Source organism: Coregonus lavaretus (genome assembly GCF_964263955.1).
Source record: "Coregonus lavaretus genome assembly, chromosome: 6".
Taxonomy (NCBI): Eukaryota; Metazoa; Chordata; class Actinopteri; order Salmoniformes; family Salmonidae; genus Coregonus; species Coregonus lavaretus.
Window position 1 is genome coordinate 53566214 of NC_139993.1, and position 20233 is coordinate 53586446.

At 45.7% G+C, this 20233-nt stretch overlaps 1 protein-coding gene across 2 annotated transcripts in view; it reads left to right on the forward strand.

The window, feature by feature from the left end:
• exoc2 (exocyst complex component 2) overlaps positions 1–20233 on the forward strand; it is a 118757-nt gene that overhangs the window by 15690 nt on the left and 82834 nt on the right. For both annotated transcript variants that reach the window (XM_084164422.1, XM_084164423.1), the window contains exons 3-11: positions 354–530; positions 814–940; positions 4107–4220; positions 6741–6865; positions 12868–12948; positions 14318–14463; positions 16538–16619; positions 16719–16821; positions 18737–18855. In XM_084164422.1, the coding sequence (XP_084020548.1) occupies positions 354–530; positions 814–940; positions 4107–4220; positions 6741–6865; positions 12868–12948; positions 14318–14463; positions 16538–16619; positions 16719–16821; positions 18737–18855 (1074 nt within the window). The remainder of the gene's footprint in view (positions 1–353; positions 531–813; positions 941–4106; positions 4221–6740; positions 6866–12867; positions 12949–14317; positions 14464–16537; positions 16620–16718; positions 16822–18736; positions 18856–20233) is intronic.

Consider the following 20233-nt stretch of genomic DNA (forward strand, 5'->3'; position numbering starts at 1 on the left):
TTACTCCATGAGAAGGGTCAGATAGAAAGATAAATAAAAGAGAGTGTAGAAGTAGAGTAAATAGATATGTAATGAGCCACTTAGCAGTGAAGTGACAGCACTCTCAGTGTGGAGAGAATGATGAAACTGTGGCAGACTTGTCAGGGCTACACATGACTGACTGGACCCTGGGCTGAACTTTGACCCCTAATGACAGGTTTATTAAACTGCTGTTTGTGTCATTGTGTCATGCATTTTCTCTGTGTGTCTCTGTGTTATTACTTGTTCTGTTGCTGTAAGCGTGCCTATATATTTCTCTCTCTCTCTCTCTCTCTCTCTCTCTCTCTCTCTCTCTCTCTCTCTCTCTCTCTCAGGTCTCTCCATCTGTGGTCACAACTGCCTGCTGACGGCTGAGTGGATGTCAGCCAGTAAAATAGTGTGTCATGTGGGCCCGGCCAAAGACGATAAGGGAGAGATCATCGTCAGCACCAAGTCAGGAGGACACGGCACCTCCACCGTCTCCTTCAAACTGCTCAAGGCTGAGAAGATCGGTATGATAGTGTTGCTGCTCTCAGCAACCACTCCAGTTCTAATACAAGTCTCTCTGTCAGTCATCAGAGGAACTCTAGAACGACTACTCAGTGGCGCAAGTACAGACAATCTTCCTCAGTATTACCAAGCAGATGTAGCGGGGAACTACAGTATGGATACTCATACTGTTTTGTCCTGTGTTGCTGTACAAACTATAGTAGCTCTGTCAGGTACTATTATTGAGTGTGTGATCTGGGCTGTCCCTCAGTGATGATGTGTTTCCTGTGTGTGTCTGTGCTCTAGGTATCCTGGACCAGTCTGCTGTGTGGGTGGATGAGATGAACTATTACGACATGAGAACCGACCGCAACAAAGGCATCTCTCCCCTCTCCCTACGACCCAGCAATCCATTGGGCATCGACGTAGACAAGTAGGAACATACATACACACACACACGTGCGTGCTACACATACACACATTACACACACGCGCACACACATACATACATACACATACATACATAAACACACAGGTTCTAGTCTTTGAGTCATGGTTTAGGTCTGTAAACAGAAACAAAGGATCCCCATGTGGAGGTGTTTGAAATGTTATGCCAACACAGCAATGGCTCAACTGGCTTTAACCGCTGCACAACGCACTGGAGACAACATCATTGTGTTTAAAGGAGGGAGAAGGAAAGAAGAAAGGAAATAGTTGAAAAGAAAGAGTGCAGCCCACCACACATGGTCATAGCAGGCGTATGGTGTGGCCTCTACCTCCCACGCGCCTGGCAGAGAAAGAACAGCCTGTAATGTAATGTATAGTTGAGTTTGTATAGTTTAGTTCTGGTATGTCTGTGCTCTAGGCCCTCTGATGTTTGTTTGGTTTAGAGGGGCCAGGGGCGCCAGGGGCCAAGTGACCACTCGTGGCCAGGGAGGAGAGCCTCTGACTGAGCCGCAAACCCTCCATGTCCAGGGTCACTTTCCTGGGCCTAGTGGTAGGCTGCAACCCATACAACCCAGTCAGTTCGCCTCTTCTCTTTATGTTATTAGCCACATTAAAGACATTCTCCGGTACTTTGGCGACTAGTAAGTGTTTTATTAAACCTCCGGATTTGGGCGGATGTGTCAATGTGTAGTTCATACATGCATAATCTATGAGCAGAGTTACTCTCTTACCTTAGTTAGCCATGAAATCCCTAGTTTGAAAGCAACTGTTTTCTGGAAGCTGTGCGGCACCATTTTCCCTACATTTACCCCCATGTGGGCCAGCCCCCTAGCAATTCGAGTTTCAGCCAATGCCTCTCGCCATTTGGGCTTTTGACATGACGTAGTACACCATTTTCGTGGACCACTTTTGGCTCATGGGTGCTACTTTCAGAACTGCTGGCTAAAAAGTATACAAAAGTACCAGAGAATATCTTTCAAGTAAAGACACTGGTCCATGAAAATGGACAGACACACACTGCACAGTACACACACATCACATTAATGAATATAGCCAATGCTGTTTACTATAGAAACAGTGGCTAGCTGTCCAACCAGACACAGCTGACCAGGAGAAGTGGAGTGGACGGAGTCGGACAACCTCTTAGTAATTGTTTAGTAGTTCAATAAGTTTCAACCCATGATTATAATTACGAGGTCTTGAACCAGTTTGAACAAGTTTGTCTGGTGGTGATGTCACTGGCTGGTTATTCCAACAGAGAGGTCAGACAGGAAGTAATCTTGTCGGTCTGAAATACACTTCCTGGTGATGTCCTCATCAACCTGTTCCTTTTTATTTTGGTCCACACGCTACAGAGTAACAAACGTCGTCCGAGCCGCAATGCTCGAGTGATAATGTCCGAACTGTAACTGCTTGTTTTGAGTTAGCCTGCTGAACTGCATCAATAGTAAGAGGAGGGTTTCTCTCAGCGTATACGTATGTGCTTCCTGTATGTGGAGCAAAGCAGCAGATCCGGAACATGTGAGAGCAGGCTTTGATAACGTGCCAGGTATGGAGATGAGGGAATAACTTAACGGACTGAGAAAGTTGTTTCTCTCACTTTTACTCTCTCTCTGCTCCCTAACACTCTCTCTGTCTCTATCGAGATACATGTGTACATTTAGTATGCCACAAAGCAGAAGCTTTGTAAAGCGACGTACAGTACAGTGCATCCATTTTTAGTATGTTCACGTGATCTCTGCGCGAATTCAATGTGCAAACTTTGTTGTTCACGTCACACTCTTACCAACTGAGCCACAACGTTACAAGATTGTTAGAAGAGCATGGGTACTGTGAGGCGAAAGTGTGGTGAGTGGTTTGAAAGTTTAATTGGTGTTAACCTTCCATGATGATCAGACTTGCACTTTCACCCCTCTCTCTCTCTCCCACTTCTTTCCCATGACAACCCATCTTTACATCTTTACTGAGATAATTCTGCTCTATGATGTGTTTGTGTGCATGCGTGTGTGTGTGTGTAATCACTCCCTGAGGGCTCAGTGTGCTCCGGTACAGTACAGGCTGGATGGTGGGGGTGGGGGGGGTATTGGTTTAGTTTGTGTAGCCCACGGGTCATTACCACAGATCAAACCTTCCTAACGACCTCTGGGTCCTCAAGGGGCGCCCAGGCGTCACACACTGCTCTTCCCACGCCCGGCCCTTCGTCCTTGGGCACGGCTTGGCCTCACACTGACCCCTGCTGGAGGACTTTATACCAACACTCCAACTCACCTTTCACCTCATTACATTAGAAGAAGGATGTTCTTGTTATTTTGTACGATGTCACACATGTTCTTTCTTATTTGTGTAACTATGTACAGTTGTAAGCATTACCTGTAATGCATTGTTTGTGTAGATTGTGTTCAAGTTTCAACTTTATTGTCAAAGAGAGAAATGTGGTTTGCAGCATAATCTATATTAATATATTCCATTTAGCAGACGCTTTTTAATATTATTGTTATTTTATTTTATATATTTTTTTACCCCTTTTTCGTGATATCCAATTGTTAGTTACAGTCTTGTCCTATCGCTGCAACTCCCGTACGGACTCGGGAGAGGCGAAGGTCGAGAGCCATGCGTCCTCCGAAACACAACCCTGCCAAGCCGCACTGCTTCTTGACACATTGCTCGCTTAACTCGGAAGCCAGCCGCACCAATGTGTCGGAGGAAACACCGTACAACTGGCGACTGTGTCAACGTGCATGTGCCTGGCACGCCACAGGAGTCGCTAGAGCGCGATGGGACAAGGACATCCCGGCCGGCCAAACCCTCCCCTAACCCGGACGATGCTGGGCCAATTGTGCATCGCCTCATGGGTCTCCTGGTCGGGGCCGGCTGCGACACTGCCCGGGATCGTACTCAGATCTTAGACCGCTGCGCCACTCGGGAGGCCCTTAGCAGACGCTTTTAACCAAAAGTGACTTACAGTCATGCCTGAATACATTTGACATATGGGTGGCCCCAGGAATTGAACCCACAATCCTGGCGTTGCAAGCGCCATGCTCTACCAACTGAGCCGTACAGGACCACAGCATGACCATACATAGAATATATAAAACATACATTTAACAGGGTTTCCTTAGTAATCAGTTTTATCTGTGTGTTTTCTCCCCCAGGGGTAAGGTCCCTCTGAAAGATTTGGAGGCCATGTTCCCAGGGGTGAGTGGGGATTTCACCAGCGAGAACTTCTCAGCCACCTGGTACCTCATCGAGAACCACTCTGTCACCAGGTAGGTCAGACCTACCTACCTACAGTGGCTTGCAAAAGTATTCACCCCCCTTGGCATTTTTCCTATTTTGTTGCCTTTCAACCTGGAATTAAAATGGATTTTTTGGGGGTTTGTATCGTTTGATTTACACAACATGCCTACCACTTCGAAGATGCAAAATATATTTTTTTGTGAAACAAACAAGAAATAAGACAACAAAAATGAACTTGAGCGTGCATAACTATTCACCCCCCCAAAGTCAATACTTCGTAGAGCCACCTTTGCAGCAATTACAGCTGCAAGTCTCTTGGGGTATGTCTCTATAAGCTTGGCACATCTAGCCACTGTGATTTTTGCATATTCTTCAAGGCAAGCTCCTTCAAGTTGGATGGGTTCCGCTGGTGTACAGGAATCTTTAAGTCATACGACAGATTCTCAATTGGATTGAGGTCTGGGCTTTGACTAGGCCATTCCAATACATTTAAATGTTTCCCCTTAAACCACTCGAGTGTTGCTTTAGCAGTATGCTTAGGGTCATTGTCCTGCTGGAAGGTGAACCTCCATCCCAGTCTCAAATATCTGGAAGACTGAAACAGGTTTCCCTCAAGAATTTCCCTGTATTTAGCACCATCCATCATTCCTTCAATTCTGACCAGTTTCCCAGTCCCTGCCGATGAAAAACATCCACACAGCATGATGCTGCCACCACCATGCTTCACTGTGGGGATGGTGTTCTCTGGGTGATGAGAGGTGTTGGGTTAGCGTTTTCCTTGATGGCCAAAAAGCTCAATTTTAGTCTCATCTGACCTTCTTCCATATGTTTGGGGAGTCTCCCACATGCTTTTGGCGAACACCAAACGTGTTTGCTTATTTTTTTCTTTAAGCAATGGCTTTTTTCTGGCCACTCTTCCGTAAAGCCCAGCTCTGTGGAGTGTATGGCTTAAAGTGGTCCTATGGCCAGATACTCCAATCTCCGCTGTGGAGCTTTGCAGCTCCTTCAGGGTTATCTTTGGACTCTTTGTTGCCTCTCTGATTAATGCCCTCCTTGCCTGGTCCGTGAGTTTTGGTGGGTGGCCCTCTCTTGGCAGGTTTGTTGTGGTGCCATATTATTTCCATTTTTTAATAATGGATTTAATGGTGCTCCGTGGGATGTTCAAAGTTTCTGATATTTTTTTATAACCCAACCCTGATCTGTACTTCTCCACAACTTTGTCCCTGACCTGTTTGGAGAGCTCCTTGGTCTTCATGGTGCCGGTTGCTTGGTGATGCCCCTTGCTTAGTGGTGTTGCAGACTCTGGGGCCTTTCAGAACAGTTGTATATATACTGAGATCATGTGACAGATCATGTGAGACTTAGATTGCACACAGGTGGACTTTATTTAACTAATTATGTGACTTCTGAAGGTAATTGGTTGCACCAGATCTTATTTAGGGGCTTCATAGAAAAGGGGGTGAATACATATGCACGCACCACTTTCCCGTTATTAATTTTTTAGAATTTTTTGAAACAAGTTATTTTTTTCCTTTCACTTCACGAATTTGGACTAATTTGTGTATGTCCATTACATGAAATCCAAATAAAAATCCATTTAAATTACAGGTTGTAATGCAACAAAATAGGAAAAACGCTAAGGGGGATGAATACTTTTGCAGGGCACTGTATCTATTTTCTACGATCTCTGGGTCAGACACACAGCCAATCACAAGCATATTTCTCCCATACCAGCCAATCAGACAGCGCACCATCCCAACAAATCTGTTTATGAATGTCAGCCCTCTAGCCAAACGACCAAACTACGAGTTGAAAACGCTGTTGGAATTAATGCAGTGACTTGGCACAAAACTTTTGAATGTTGTTTTAATCACCAAATCAAATCACATCACAATTTATTTAAAGTGCATTCAACAAAAGCCTCAATACACTTTACAAAAAAAACGTATTTTGTAATTTATTTTAATTATGTGTTTTTCAGTCCATCCAATCAATCCACTGACCCAGAGACAGAGCTAGTCTGTAAACTCCATTCCCTGTTGATCCCTGACCCCTGACTTGGCACAAGAAAACTTTGGACATGTGGAGGAAGTGTCCCTTCTCTTGTTGACCTCTGACCCCTGTTCTCTGTCATACTAGGATAGTGTTTGTCAGCTTGTCTGTCAGGTTATTATTAGTCTCTCCTGGTTTCCTCTCCGTCATCCATAATGCTTCCCCTCCATCTAACCCCCCAGTCTAGCGGATGGATCCTGCCTGGTCCTGGCTAGCAACTGCAGGGCTGCAGACTCCACTGGGTTGGGTTGTTTTGGGTTGACAGGGCCTGTGTTTCTTCCTCCAGAGGAAACTTCCATTCACTCCCAGAGTACACGCACGCTTGTGCAGACTCTCACTCGCGTGCGTTACACATACAAGATCGTACGCACACACACACTCCTCTGACTGACGGGATGGTGTCACACGTGGAAGTAAACAGAGTTTAACCTTTATATCCCACTTTTCTTTCTCATCTCTCTCTTTCCCTCCCTCCCTCGGGTCTCTCCCCCTCTCAGTTTTGACCAGTTGCGTATGGCAGCCAGTAACCTGAAGAAGCAGGCCACTAAGAAAAATGAGGGCAGTCTGGCCTACGTGAAGGGAGGCCTCAGCACCTTCTTTGAGGCACAGGATGCCCTCGCAGGTGAAGATACAGTACACATTACACACAGACTATACACAGAGTATGTGTTTTTACACAGTATATCAATACTACACAGAGAGTGTGTGGTATATACATTGTATATGTGTTATTACACAGGGAGATGGTAACCGTATATGTTTCAGGGTTGACAGAACTTGGCTCTCATGATGCAGGTAAGAGTTTGTGATGCTCAGGGTCTATTGCAGTGTGTGTTTGACTAATATCCTTTACAGACATAGAACACCGCTACAGTAACGTGTCGATAGCGAAAGTTGATAACTTTTCAGACAATTAAAAAAAGTGCCGCATCAGAACCTTTTCAGACAGTAGAATTTTGCTCCAGCATATAATGTTTGGTATTGTTTCCTTGACAACAATAAACGTTGCTGATTGATGTGCTGCTGTGTGTTTTTTTAATGCCGTTATTTTAATGATATGGTCATTTTCTTTCTACTAAATGTCTTGGTAAGTCGCGGTATTTAATTAACTTTAACATACTTTTTTAGGAGAGAGTGTTCTGCACGCAGGAAGGCAGGCAGGCTGTGCGCAGGCAGCTCGAGATTATTTGATTGGACATTTCTGGTCCTGTAGTGACGGACATTAATCCCGCTTCGGAGGCAGTATTCCATAACAGACAAGTAAAATGCCTGTTCAGTGGCGCTTCGAAACCATCTCCAGAGAATGTTTCGTGTTGGCATTTAAAAAGCTGTAGTGTACTGTTAGCCGAGGCGCTTTCAAGGCGGCACATTCCATCTGTCTGAAAAGGGTATAAGACAGTTAAGAGTTTGTCAGGCTCGGGGTGTTTTGGAGTGGGTGTTAGACTAAGACAGGTATGGTTTGGGATAACATTAGTGTGGTGTTTTGGAGTGGGCATGTAATCTAAGGACTTCCTGACCATTCCTCAGAACTCTGATGAATGTGTGGAAGCTGGCCTCTAGGTTTGTGTGTATTGCCTGGTGTATTTTCTGAAAAGTGTGTGTGTGATTCTGCGTGTGTGTGTGCGCCTGTGACCACATCTCTGCAGCTCCTGGGTTTTCCCGTTGTGTGTGTGAATTTGTGTGTGCACATGTCTGTGCGCGTGTTTCTCCACGCGGCCGTGCGGTGCGGTCTAGCAGTGGTTGATTAAAGAGGCAGGTGTGTGTGAGCAGAGCACCACCACCGCAGTGTACCACAGTATTGCTAGCCAACCACAACACGCTTTATTCACCTTCATTAAAACTGCATCAGCTCTCACCTGTCAATCACAATACTGCCTGTAGCAGGGCCATCTGTAGTTCTGTACTGTACTGCTGTCCTAATAGAACCTTAGAATGGAGTGCGCGGATTCATTACACAAATGCGCGCACACACACACACACTAACGTACACACTTTCTGATGTACACACACACATGCGTACAGAACGTGCACTTACTGGAAATACATCCTGCCACCCATACACACTGAGACACATGCACACGTATACTGATGCATACACACACATATACACGCACGGACGCACACACACTCCCATGGCCTTTCCCATTCACTCTCTGATAACTCTGATGTAACGTTTTGACTGCTGACTGCAGTTGCTCTGCCAGGTAGCTCAGTCAAATCAATTGTTCAACTTTATCAGTCATATTTTTGTCTGTTTACTCTAATTCCCCTCATAGCCACTCAGTTACTTCCCCTGACTATTTAAATGTCTCCGTCATTATTATTATTGCTTTCCGTATGTAATGTTTGTGCCCGGGTGGAGCAGGGGGGTCCGAATCCGAGGCAATGTTTTCATTGTTAGCCGCTGAATCTAAATAAACGGAGCAGGGCAACACAATGCAGGCCAGAGTAATAAGGATGATAACAGCCCTAATATGACCGTGGGGAACAATACAGTCCCTTTCTCACGTTCACTCTGCTGAGCGTGCCCATTATGAGCCCAAATGGGAAGAGCAGGAGTCCTCAGTGACCCAGAAAATAATGCACCGTAAATGGACTCAAATGGCCTGTGAATCAGGAAGCAATGGACCATAAGATGACAAGTCAATCTCATTCCACGGAGGGCCGAGTGTCTGCAGGGTTTTGGTTTTTCCTTTCAATTAAGACCTAGACAACCAGGTGAGGGGAGTTCCTTACTAATTAGTGACCTTAATTCATCAATCAAGTACAAGGGTGGAGCGAAAACCCGCAGAACCTCTGCCCTCCGTGGAATGAGTTTGACATGTGCATTACAGCATATATAGTCCTCTGATTATGTCTGTTTTTAGGGAGATGATTCTGAGGCCCTTGTTTGCTTGGTTGTTGAGAATGTCTCAGCGCTAGTCCTGGTATTGATAGTAAGCTTGATGTATGGTTCAAGTTACATACTATGGTCAGGTATGGTCAGGGTAAGCTTTAGTAACGTGCCAGCGTGCCAGCCATTTTGTTCTGAACCAGACGGCTCTTGGCGGCTCCAGCAGTTGCTCACTGCCAGGTCCAGTTAGCACAGCTGTCCGCGAAACTGTGAATACTTTCTTTGTCTGTCTATCTACGTGTTTGGCAAGTCATCTAAGTCATTCTAAATGAGCTCCACCTCAGGTGTTGCTGTACAAATTGAAAGGAAATGAATAATGAAGGCTGTGTGTGTCTGTGCCTGCGTGTGTGCATGCATTCATGCGTGTGTGCACTTGCGTCTGAGCGTGTGTGTGCTCTGTGGTCAGAATGTGTTACATTAAAAGTGGCACGGTACTAATAGCTGTTTAGCCTGTGGTGCTTCCAGCTCACTCAATCACCATTTAATGGCTTTTATTTTTAGTCTCCTCAGTTTATTTTCTCTTCTGCCTGCATGTGAGAATTGTATTGATGCTCTCGTAAAAGCCAGTGGTGTTTTATTATTAAGAGAGAGCAGGGGAGTGGGTTGGGGATCGCAGTGTGGAAATAAGGAAGGAATGTCTCTGCATGGACCAAATCTGGAAAATGGAATGAGTTCTGTTCAACCCCCAAAAAATTAAACAAGTGGTGTGTTTTGAGGTTCTTCTTTTTCTCCTCTTCTCTCTCCTGTCATTATCTCTCTCTACTTTCTCTCTTTTGTCTCACCCTCTCCATTCCTCCCTTTCTTCTCATTCATCTCCTCCAACAGAAACGTGTGTGTGTCTGTGTGTGTGTGTGTCTCTGTGTGTGTGTCTCTGTGTGTGTGTGTGTGTGCGCATGTGCGTTTGTGCGTGCACTTGCCACTGATGTCTCAGTAATAATGTCTCTGTGTGTTTCCCTGCTGGGCTTAAACACACAGTTTAGCACCAGGCACTAATTGGCTAACCCCACCCATCCTCATCCCACAGCAATATTTATGGCTAGTTTGGTTAGTGCAGTGGCTAGGCCAAATGCTAACCTCAGTTCATCTAGCGTTGTGGACAGTGATAAGCTCTCTCCATTTAGGGAATGGAACCTACAGCCAACTGGTGCTCCCTAAACATGCTTATTACACCCATCTTACACTGCTCCCCTTCACTGTTAGACTGGGGCTTGTAGATACATAGTGACAGAGAAGAGGAGGGGACATGTCTGCATTGAGGGGTTACATGAGGTCAAATAGGTCAGACGACCTTGATGTCTGGGGTCAACCACCCAGTGGGCCAGGGGCTGGGTAAAACAGGAAGTGAAGGAATAGTTCTCTAAACTCTCTGTGTGACCCAGAGCAGACAGGCTGTTGAAAGGCATGGGGAGTTCATAGTTCATAGTCATAGTTGGGGGCTGTTTGGTTAGGCTGATCCACTGACAAACTGAACTATATTTCACAGGGGTCTTCTGAGACCTGGCTGACTAACTGGCTAACTGACTGAAAGACTGACTGACAGAGAGGCCAGGGGGAGAGGGGGGGGGGGGGCTCAGAAAAATTATGAAATTTGAGGTTTTTCATTGTTGTGTGAAAAGGAAGTGGGCCTGCGATACAGGATACGGACCACCGCTACTGTGTTCCAAAATCCCAGATTTCCCAGGGCAGTATTCCCGACGCTCCAAACCTCCGACTCCGCTGCATAGTCAGGAGTCAAAACATCTCCAACTTTAGAATCCAAGGATGCTGTGTTTTTATTTTGGATACATTTTTTTCAGTGGGTTCCAGGAAGCTGAGTGGGGGCTGCCTGTGTCTCTTCCTCCGCTCCTGTATACGTGTGTGTGTGTGTGTGTTATCCGGAGACTGACGGGGTGTTTAGGTTAGCCATGACGTCATGGCCGCGGCAGCGAGTATGTGTGATAGACAGAGAGGACACACAGCTGGCTGGGGGCACGGGGGTCTCTGCAGAGACAATAACCAGGACCCTGAGGGTGTGTGTGTGTGTGTGTGTGTGTGTGTTTGCACAATACGGGGACTTGCACAATACACTAGACTTCTCTCTACTCTATACATATACTATTCAGAGCAGATGGCATTCTTCTTCCATAAAACCTCTGGTCTCCCTGTTTCTGCCTGTAGGTTAAGTCTATGGTTCCTGCCCTGGCTCTCTGAATGTCCTATGGACACTGCTTGCGTTGGTTCAGTGATGACCGTGCCGATTAGGCAGCCATGAAATGATGGCATGTTTGATTAGTGAGGTTCAGGAATACCTCAGCCTCTCTGCCTCAAGGCTCCCGTCTTTCAGAACAGGACCCACATTTATTTACAGAACTCTCTCTCCCCACTTCCTTCGTTCCTTCTCTCTCTCTTTGCTCCGTTTTAGCTGACAGTCGTTGTTTTCAGTGGAACGAATGAGAGTGAGAGAGTGGTGAAAAGCAGAGAATAAATAAAGGGGGCTTGACATCCTTTTTCTCTTTCCCTTGTGTCAGTGTTTCTGGTCTCATCCCCTAGCCTCCCCCGTTTCACCCCCTCTCTCCCCTCTCCCCTCCCCTCTCTCCATCCTCTCTCTCCCCCTCTCCATCCTCTCTCTCCCCCTCTCATCCTCTCTCCCCCCTCCCCCCTCAATAAACCCGCACTGCCCCTCTCAGCACCCAGCTGCCCAACTAAGGTCATGTGAGCAGCCCTGATGCGCTGTCTCTCTCTCTTTCTCTCTCTCTCTCTTTCTCTCTCTCTCTCTTTCTCTCTCTCGCTCTCTCTCGCTCTGCCTACCCTACTCTCCCTCTCTCACATTAATTACTCCAGACCAATTCTGACCTCTATCTCTCTCTCTCACATGAATTACTCCAGGCCAATTCTGACCTCTACTCTATCTCCTTTTCTTTTCCTCTTCTCACCTTTTACACCCTCTGCGTTTCACCTACTTCTCCTTGCCTTACCACACCAACACTACTTCCTACTCAGTGTTGATATTGGACTGTGGACCCTACAGATCTGTATTCATTAGTGTTGTATAGTCAACCTGACACTAGCAGCATCCCTCTCAGCATTATAAATACTGCTTTTCAGTCTTCAAGCTCTCCTCACCCAAATATTATTCCTCTTACTGATAAAACATTTGGATTTGCATTTCCTCTGGGAGTCTCTGGGTCTTTCGGTGCACAGTGTCTACAGTCTATGGTCCATTTGGAACAGTCTTCTTTCCCCTAGATTATTTTCCAGTCAGGTTACAAAGGCCCCCAAAGGAACATCAAATGCTAATCTGGAGTGGATGTTGATAGGGGGTACTAATTCAGTCAGGTTAGGTCAAGTGGATCAGTTACAGTAGCTGTGGTCCGGTCAGTGGTTGGCGTGGGAACGGTTTAGAGGGGGCGTGGTCAGAGTCGGACAGAAGCCACTGGGGCAGAGAGGCTGTTTATTGTTTTACCTTCAGTTCCTCAAATTGGAATCTCAGAATTACTCATGTTAGATTGAGCAGTAGAAGCGCTCTGAGTGTTATTATAGAACACACAGAGATCTTAAAATAACTTGGATAACTATCTTTATCTATATCTCTTTATCTTTCTCGATTTGTCTGTGCTGCTTTAATTCAGTGATTTGATACTGAATTCAGAGCTCAGATTTTTGTTTCTTGTCTCCTTTGATTGAACGGAATACTTGTAGCATCCTTGACAGCTAGTCACAGTGTTGAATAAAACGTTATTGTTATTTTACAGCGATCCACCAGAGGTTGGAGTCTGATGGGACAGAGAAGGTGGAGGGCTCCATGACACAGCGCCTGGAGAACGTCCTCAACAGTAAGCCTTCCATCTATCTATCCTTCCATCCATCTACAATATGCGTCCATCTATGCATCCGTCCACCCATCCGTTCATTCATCCATCATCCATCCATCTATTCACTATCTGTTAATCTCTCTACCTCTCAGTTGGAACATACACCAATTCATAGGTCAAATCAAATCAGTAGTATTATGTATTGTAATCTGAGGGCAGACATCATCCCAGCTGACATTGGTTAGACTCACTTCTATCTCTATAGGAAGTCCAATTAGCAGGACGTTTCTTCAGAAAGCACCACCTACTTAACAAACGATCTGTTTATGAGGATAGATAGAGTACGGTTTCACCTCCTCCTCGCCACCCACCAATTATCTCACACACACACCACGTTGTGTGTGTGTTCATTTTCCCTGTCTGCAGAGCGTCTCTTCCAGCTAGTTCCTCTGTCCCTGTCTCTCATCTCATACATGATAATGTGACTCCTTTAATGGAGCATCAATAAACAGGTCCTTTCCTCAGGGTTGAAGGTAAATAAACCTCCCATCCGGACGCTGCTTTCATCCCCACAGCGGCACAGCCCCAGACAGACATGTGGGCCCACAGCCGAGAGCTCAGCAACCGCACACCTCCATAACTCCCTACATGTGGGCCTTCAGCCCGAGAGTAACCCAGCCCCCCCCACAGCCACCACATGCCTCCCCACCGGTGGGCCTACACAACCTTACCCCGACCCCCACCTCCCGAGCCACCGCACACCTCCTCGACCCAAGACCCCCATCTTCGTCCCATACACCTCCCTAACCTCCACCACCGCCCACCACCCGCCCGTCAAACATTCAACCCGTTAGCCAATCACAAACATCCCCCCGAAATATCAAACAGCATGACAACTCGTCAGTCAGAGCGTGGAGTGGGGAGTGAAAAATGTGAAATATTTCTCTGTTCGCTGTCTCAATGTTTTTCCTTTCGAGATTTGGTGTGGTGTGGTGGGGGGGAGGGGGCTAACCCCTTTTTCTGATTAAAATAATTTTAGCGAGTCCTTGTTTTTTCTTTTTTGGCCGGCACATCCGAGGCCACCCACGAAGCCGGAGAGTAGCGTGTGAATGGCCCTGGGAGGAAGAGAGAAGGAAAGACTGAGAGATAGCTGTCATGTTCTCTTTACCAACTCTGTCTCGCTCTACCTCTCTGCCTAGTTCAGGTAGCTTCCTGGCACACCGGCCACAGAGGAAAACCAGATTCTAGTCTGCAAGATGATATGTATTAAAAGTGAAGAAAATCTATATTTTTCTTGATGTCTCTACTCGCCCTTTCTCTCTCTCTTTCCTTCCTTCTCTCTATCTCCCACCCCACCTCTCTCTCCTTCCCCCCACCCCCCACATCTCAGGAGCCAGTGATACAGCAGACACTCTGTTCCAGGAGGTGTTGGGGAGGAAGGATAAAGCTGACTCAACACGTAACGCCCTCAACGTCCTGCAGCGCTTCAAGTTCCTCTTCAACCTGCCGCTCAACATAGAGCGCAACATACACAAGGTATACAGAACACACACACACACACCTGGCCCTCAACATAGAGCGCAACATACACAAGGTATACAGAACACACATACACACACCTGGCCCTCAACATAGAGCGCAACATACACAAGGTATACAGAACACACATACACACACCTGCCCCTCAACATAGAGCGCAACATACTGAAGATATACAGAACACACACAGATGTGGACACAGATACGGACACACACACACACCCACACATAAAGTACCAGTCATAAGTTTGGACAAATCTACTCATTCAAGGGTTTTCCTTTATTTTTACTATTTTCTACACTGTAGAATAATAGTGAAGACATCAAAACTATGTAGTAACCAAAAAAGTATTAAACAAATCAAAATATGTTTTATATTTGAGATTCTTCAAAGTAGCCACTCTTTGCCTTGATGACAGCTTTGCACACTCATGGCATTCTCTCAACCATCTTCATGAGGAATGCTTTTCCAGCAGTCTTGAAGGAGTTCCCACATATGCTGAGCACTTGTTGGCTGCTTTTCCTTCACTCTGCCGTCCAACTCATCCCAAATCATCTCAATTGGGGTGAGGTCGTGTGATTGTGGAGGCCAGGTCATCTGATGCAGCACTCCATCACTCTCCTTCTTGGTCAAATAGCCCTTACACAGCCTGGAGGTGAGTTGGGTCATTGTCCTGTTGAAAAACAAATGATAGTCCCACTAAGCACAAACCAGATGGGATGGTGTATCGCTGCAGAATGCTGTGGTAGCCATGCTGGTTAAGTGTGCCTTGAATTCTAAATAAATCACAGACAGTGTCACCAGCAAAGCACCATCACACCTTCTCCATGCTTCACGGTGCGAACCACACATGCGGAGATCATCAGTTCACCTATTCTGCGTCTCACAAAGACATGGTGGTTGGAACCAAAAATCTCAACTTTGTAAAAATCTCAAATTTGTACTCATCAGACCAAAGGACATATTTCCACCGGTCTAATGTCCATTGCTCGTGTTTCTTGGCCCAAGCAAGTCTCTTCTTCTCAGTGGTTTCTTTGCAGCAATTCGACCATGAAGGCCTGATTCACACAGTCTCCTCTGAACAGTTGATGTTGAGATGTGTCTGTTACTTGAACTCTGAAGCATTTATTTGGGCTGCAATTTCTGAGGCTGGTAACTCTAATGAACTTATCCTCTGCAGCAGAGGTAACTCTGGTTCTTCCTTTCCTCTGGCGGTCCTCATGAGAGCCAGTTTCATCATAGCGCTTGATGGTTTTTGCGACTGCACTTGAAGAAACTTTAAAAGTTCTTGAAATGTTCCATATTGACTGACCTTCTTGTCTTAAAGTAATGATGGACTGTCATTTCTCTTTGTTTATTTGAGCTGTTCTTGCCATAATATGGACTTGGTCTTTTACCAAATAGGGCTATCTTCTGTATACCCCCCCTACCTTGTCACAACACAACTGATTGGCTCAAACGCATTAAGAAGGAAAGAAATTCCACAAATTAACTTTTAACAAGACACACCTGTTAATTGAAATGCATTCTAGGTGACTACCTCATGAATCTGGTTGAGAGAATGCCAAGAGTGTGCAAAGCTGTCATCAAGGCAAAGGGTGGCTACTTTGAAGAATCTCAAATATAAAATATATGTTGATTTGTTTAACACTTTTTTGGTTACTACATGATTCCATATGTGTTATTTCATAGTTTTGATGTGTTCACTATTATTCTACAATGTAGAAAATAGTAAAAAAATAAAATAAACCTGGAATGAGTAGGTGTGTCCAAACTTTTGACTGGTACTGTATATACACTAACACACACACAGCATGCACACTTCTACCTGTCACTCATCATCAAGCACAGGATCCAGAAGGTGGTGCTACAGATGCCTGAATGTGTGTAGGGTGGATTGTGTGTTCAGTCTATAGTCTCATTTTGACATGTCCACTGTACATATGAGGTTTTTCTCTATGTGTTACAAAATTCAACCAATGTGATATTGTTACAGTGAGAGTTTAATGTTGTTGTTTTCTCTCTACATATTATAATCATAAAGCATTATGTTGTTGTTTTCTCTCTCAGGGAGATTATGATGTGGTGATCAACGACTATGAGAAAGCCAAGTCTCTGTTTGGGAACACTGAGGTCCCAGTCTTTAAAAAAGGTAGGATAAAGTGAAGAGAAGGTACGATCACCGAAGATGTCATATACTGTACTGCAACCAAGTAAGTGTGATCCTCTCCTCCTGTGTGTCTGTCTATAGTGTATGCCGAGGTGGAGACTAGGATCGGGGCTCTGAGGAGTCTGCTACTGGACAAACTACTGGAGACACCATCAACCTTGCATGACCAGAAGAGATACATCAGGTCTCAGTAGACTTCATGTATATGTACTGTATTGAGGACGACGGTGTGTTACATTTGCCCCATTCTCACTGCCCTCTCTCACTTTCTATAATAATAATAATAATAATATGCCATTTAGCAGACGCTTTTATCCAAAGCGACTTACAGTCGTGCGTGCATACATTTTTTTTTGTGTATGGGTGGTCCCGGGGATCGAACCCACTACCTTGGCGTTACAAGCGCCGTGCTCTACCAGCTGAGCTACAGAGGACCATCTATATTTTTACCTCTCGTTGTATACCTGTCTACAAGCCTTGCTTGCTCTTCCGCTTTCTCTCTCACTTCCCTGTCTCTTCTTAAATACCATCTGTCTGTCCTTCTTTCCCTCTCCCGCTCTCTCTCTCCTTTTTCTTCTTTTTCCCTCTCCATCTTTCTCTCTTCCCCCTTCTCCTGCTCCCCCGTTCTCTTCTACTCCTTCCCCCTCTTCCTCCATCCTCCATAGTTGTGGTCTGTGCTAGTTTATTATTACTCAGAACGACCCATCAGAACCAGAGAGAGCAGCTCACGATCACAGCAGCCATCTTTCATCCTCCTACATTACATTAGAGCTAGCTGGCTTTAAACTGCCAACATGTCAAACCCCCTGTTTACCTTACACCCATTAGGGGGAACCTAGGGGGGGTTGTGGTGGAGTAAAGTCAGACATGGTTTCAAATAGTATTTGTTTCCCTTCAAATATTTTAGTTGCGCTTGATAGACATTGCCTGATAAAAATGGAACCAACAGAATAGTCCCAAACGTGCAAACCGTGCCCGTCTGGAACTCCAGGCTGGCTTAATCGAATGCGAAAAACAATTTGAAAGGAAACAAATACTATTTGAATCCAAATAGGTGGCTTGGCGTGTCTTGTAGGGGTTTGGGGGCTGGAGGTTCCCTTGTAATGAGGAACAAATGATTGTGGTCGCGTCGCGTCTGCCTGTTATGTGATGGAGCCAGCCCACAGAGAGCGCCTAGACTAGAGAGTGACTCACTCATTTGAGATGATCCCACAGAGTACTGAGTGATGTACAGGGAATGTAGTGGGGAAAAGGACTGTGGGTAGGGTATGAGGGTTTTGAGGATGAGGGTTTGAGGATAAGTTGGGGAGGGGACTAGGGTTTTGGGGATGAGTTGGGGAGGGGATGAGGGTTTTGGGGATGAGTTGGGGAGGGGATGAGGGTTTTGGGGATGAGTTGGGGAGGGGATGAGAGTTTTGGGGATGAGTTGGGGAGGGGATGAGGGTTTTGGGAATGAGTTGGGGAGGGGATGAGGGTTTTGGGGATGAGTTGGGGAGGGGATGAGGGTTTGGGGGATATGTTGGGGAGGATATTAGGGTTTTGGGGATGAGTTGAGGAGGGGATGAGGGTTTTGGGAATGAGTTTAGGAGGGGATGAGGGTTTTGGGGATGAGTTGAGGAGGGGATGAGGGTTTTGGGGATGAGTTGGGGAGGGGATGAGGGTTTTGGGGATAAGTTGGGGAGGAGATGAGGGTTTTGGGGATGAGTTGAGGATGAGGGTTTTGAGGATAAGTTGGGGAATGGACTAGGGTTTTGGGGATGAGTTGGGGAGGGGATGAGGGTTTTGGGGATAGGTTGGGGAGGAGATGAGGGTTTTGGGGATGAGTTGAGGATGAGGGTTTTGAGGATTAATTTGGGGAAGGGACTAGGGTTTTGGGGATGAGTTGGGGAGGGGATGAGGGTTTTGGGGATGAGTTGGGGAGGGGATGAGTTTAAGGCAAAGGCTACAGGAGATGGAGGTTGTGGGGTTTAGACTTAAATCTGAAGAGTGTCATATTGAAGTGTTGTTTCAACCCATTTCTTACCTGAGTGTGTCAGCATTGACAACATCACCTGTGAAGTGCCTACATACTCATTCTTACCTGTGTGTGTTCCTTCCAGGTATCTGTCTGACCTGCATGCACCAGGGGACCCTGCCTGGCAGTGTATCTACGCCCAGCACAAGTGGATCCTCGGACTGATGCAGAACTGCAAGGAGGAGTTTATCAATGACCAGAGAGGTGAGTTACAGACACACACACAGATCCACTCACGCACAAACACACACACACACACACAGACACACACACAGATCCACTCACGCACAAACACACACACACACACAGACACACACACAGATCCACTCACGCACAAACACACACACACACAGACACACACACAGATCCACTCACGCACAAACACACACTCACACAGATCCACACAGATACACACAGATCGTCACACACACACGCAATATAGAAAGAAAAGCCCCTATTTCCCCATTTCAGTCAGACTGGTTAGGTTGACTAAGAGAATTCTTGCTTTCTCTTTGCCATATGCCGACACACTCCCCCTTTCTTCTCTCGCTCTCTTTTTCTCCCCTTCTCCCTCGCTCTACCCCTTTCCATCTCTCGTTCTGACAGAGTCAGTGTGTTTATTTTTTCATGAGCGTATGAATAAGATGAAAGAGGGAGACCCTTGGCGTTGGACTTGGGTTTCAGGGCCCGACACACACACACACCGCGCCCGGCCGCACAGATGGATTGGAACAATTAACCCCAATTAACCTGTTTCTCTGTTAAATCAGCCAGCAGGAAAAATGTGGATGTGAAACTATCCTCTCAGGAAGAACAGTACAGTGACCCATGCTCACACATGAACACACACAAACATACATGCTAACCTCTCACCATTACAATAACGAGAGGTTAGCATGTCTTGGGGGTATCATTATTCATGATTCATTCAGGACTACACTCTTAGAAAGAAAGGCGCTATCTAGGACCTAAATCGGTTCTTCGGCTTTCCCCATAGGATTACCCTTTGAAGAACACTTTTTGGTTTCAGGTAGAACCCTTTTGGTTCTAGGTAGAACCCTTTTGGGTTCCATGTAAAACCCTTTCCACAGAGGGTTCTACATGGAACCCAAAAGAGTTCTACCTGGAACCAAAAAGGGTTCTCCTATGGAGACAGCCGAAGAACCCTTTTTGAACCCTTTTTTCTGAGAGTGTATGTATAATCATGGTAGCATCCATTGATGTAGAAGTGTTTAGAAACATATTATATTCTTATTACAATAGACTCCAAAATGACACACTACATTAAAAATAATCGGAAACACATCCAAAACAGTAAATGCATCCAACAAGCTTGATGTAATCATTGCATGCTAGGAATATGGGACCAAATACTAAACTTTTGATTACTTTAATACACATATAAGTGAATTTGTCCTAATACTTTTGATCCCCTAAAATGGGGTGGGGGGACTATGTACAAAAAGTGCTTTAATTTCTAAACAGTTTACCCGATATGGATGAAAATACCCTCAAATTAAAGCTGACAGTCTGTACTTTAACTTCATAGTCATTGTATAATTTCAAATGCGAAGTGCTGGAG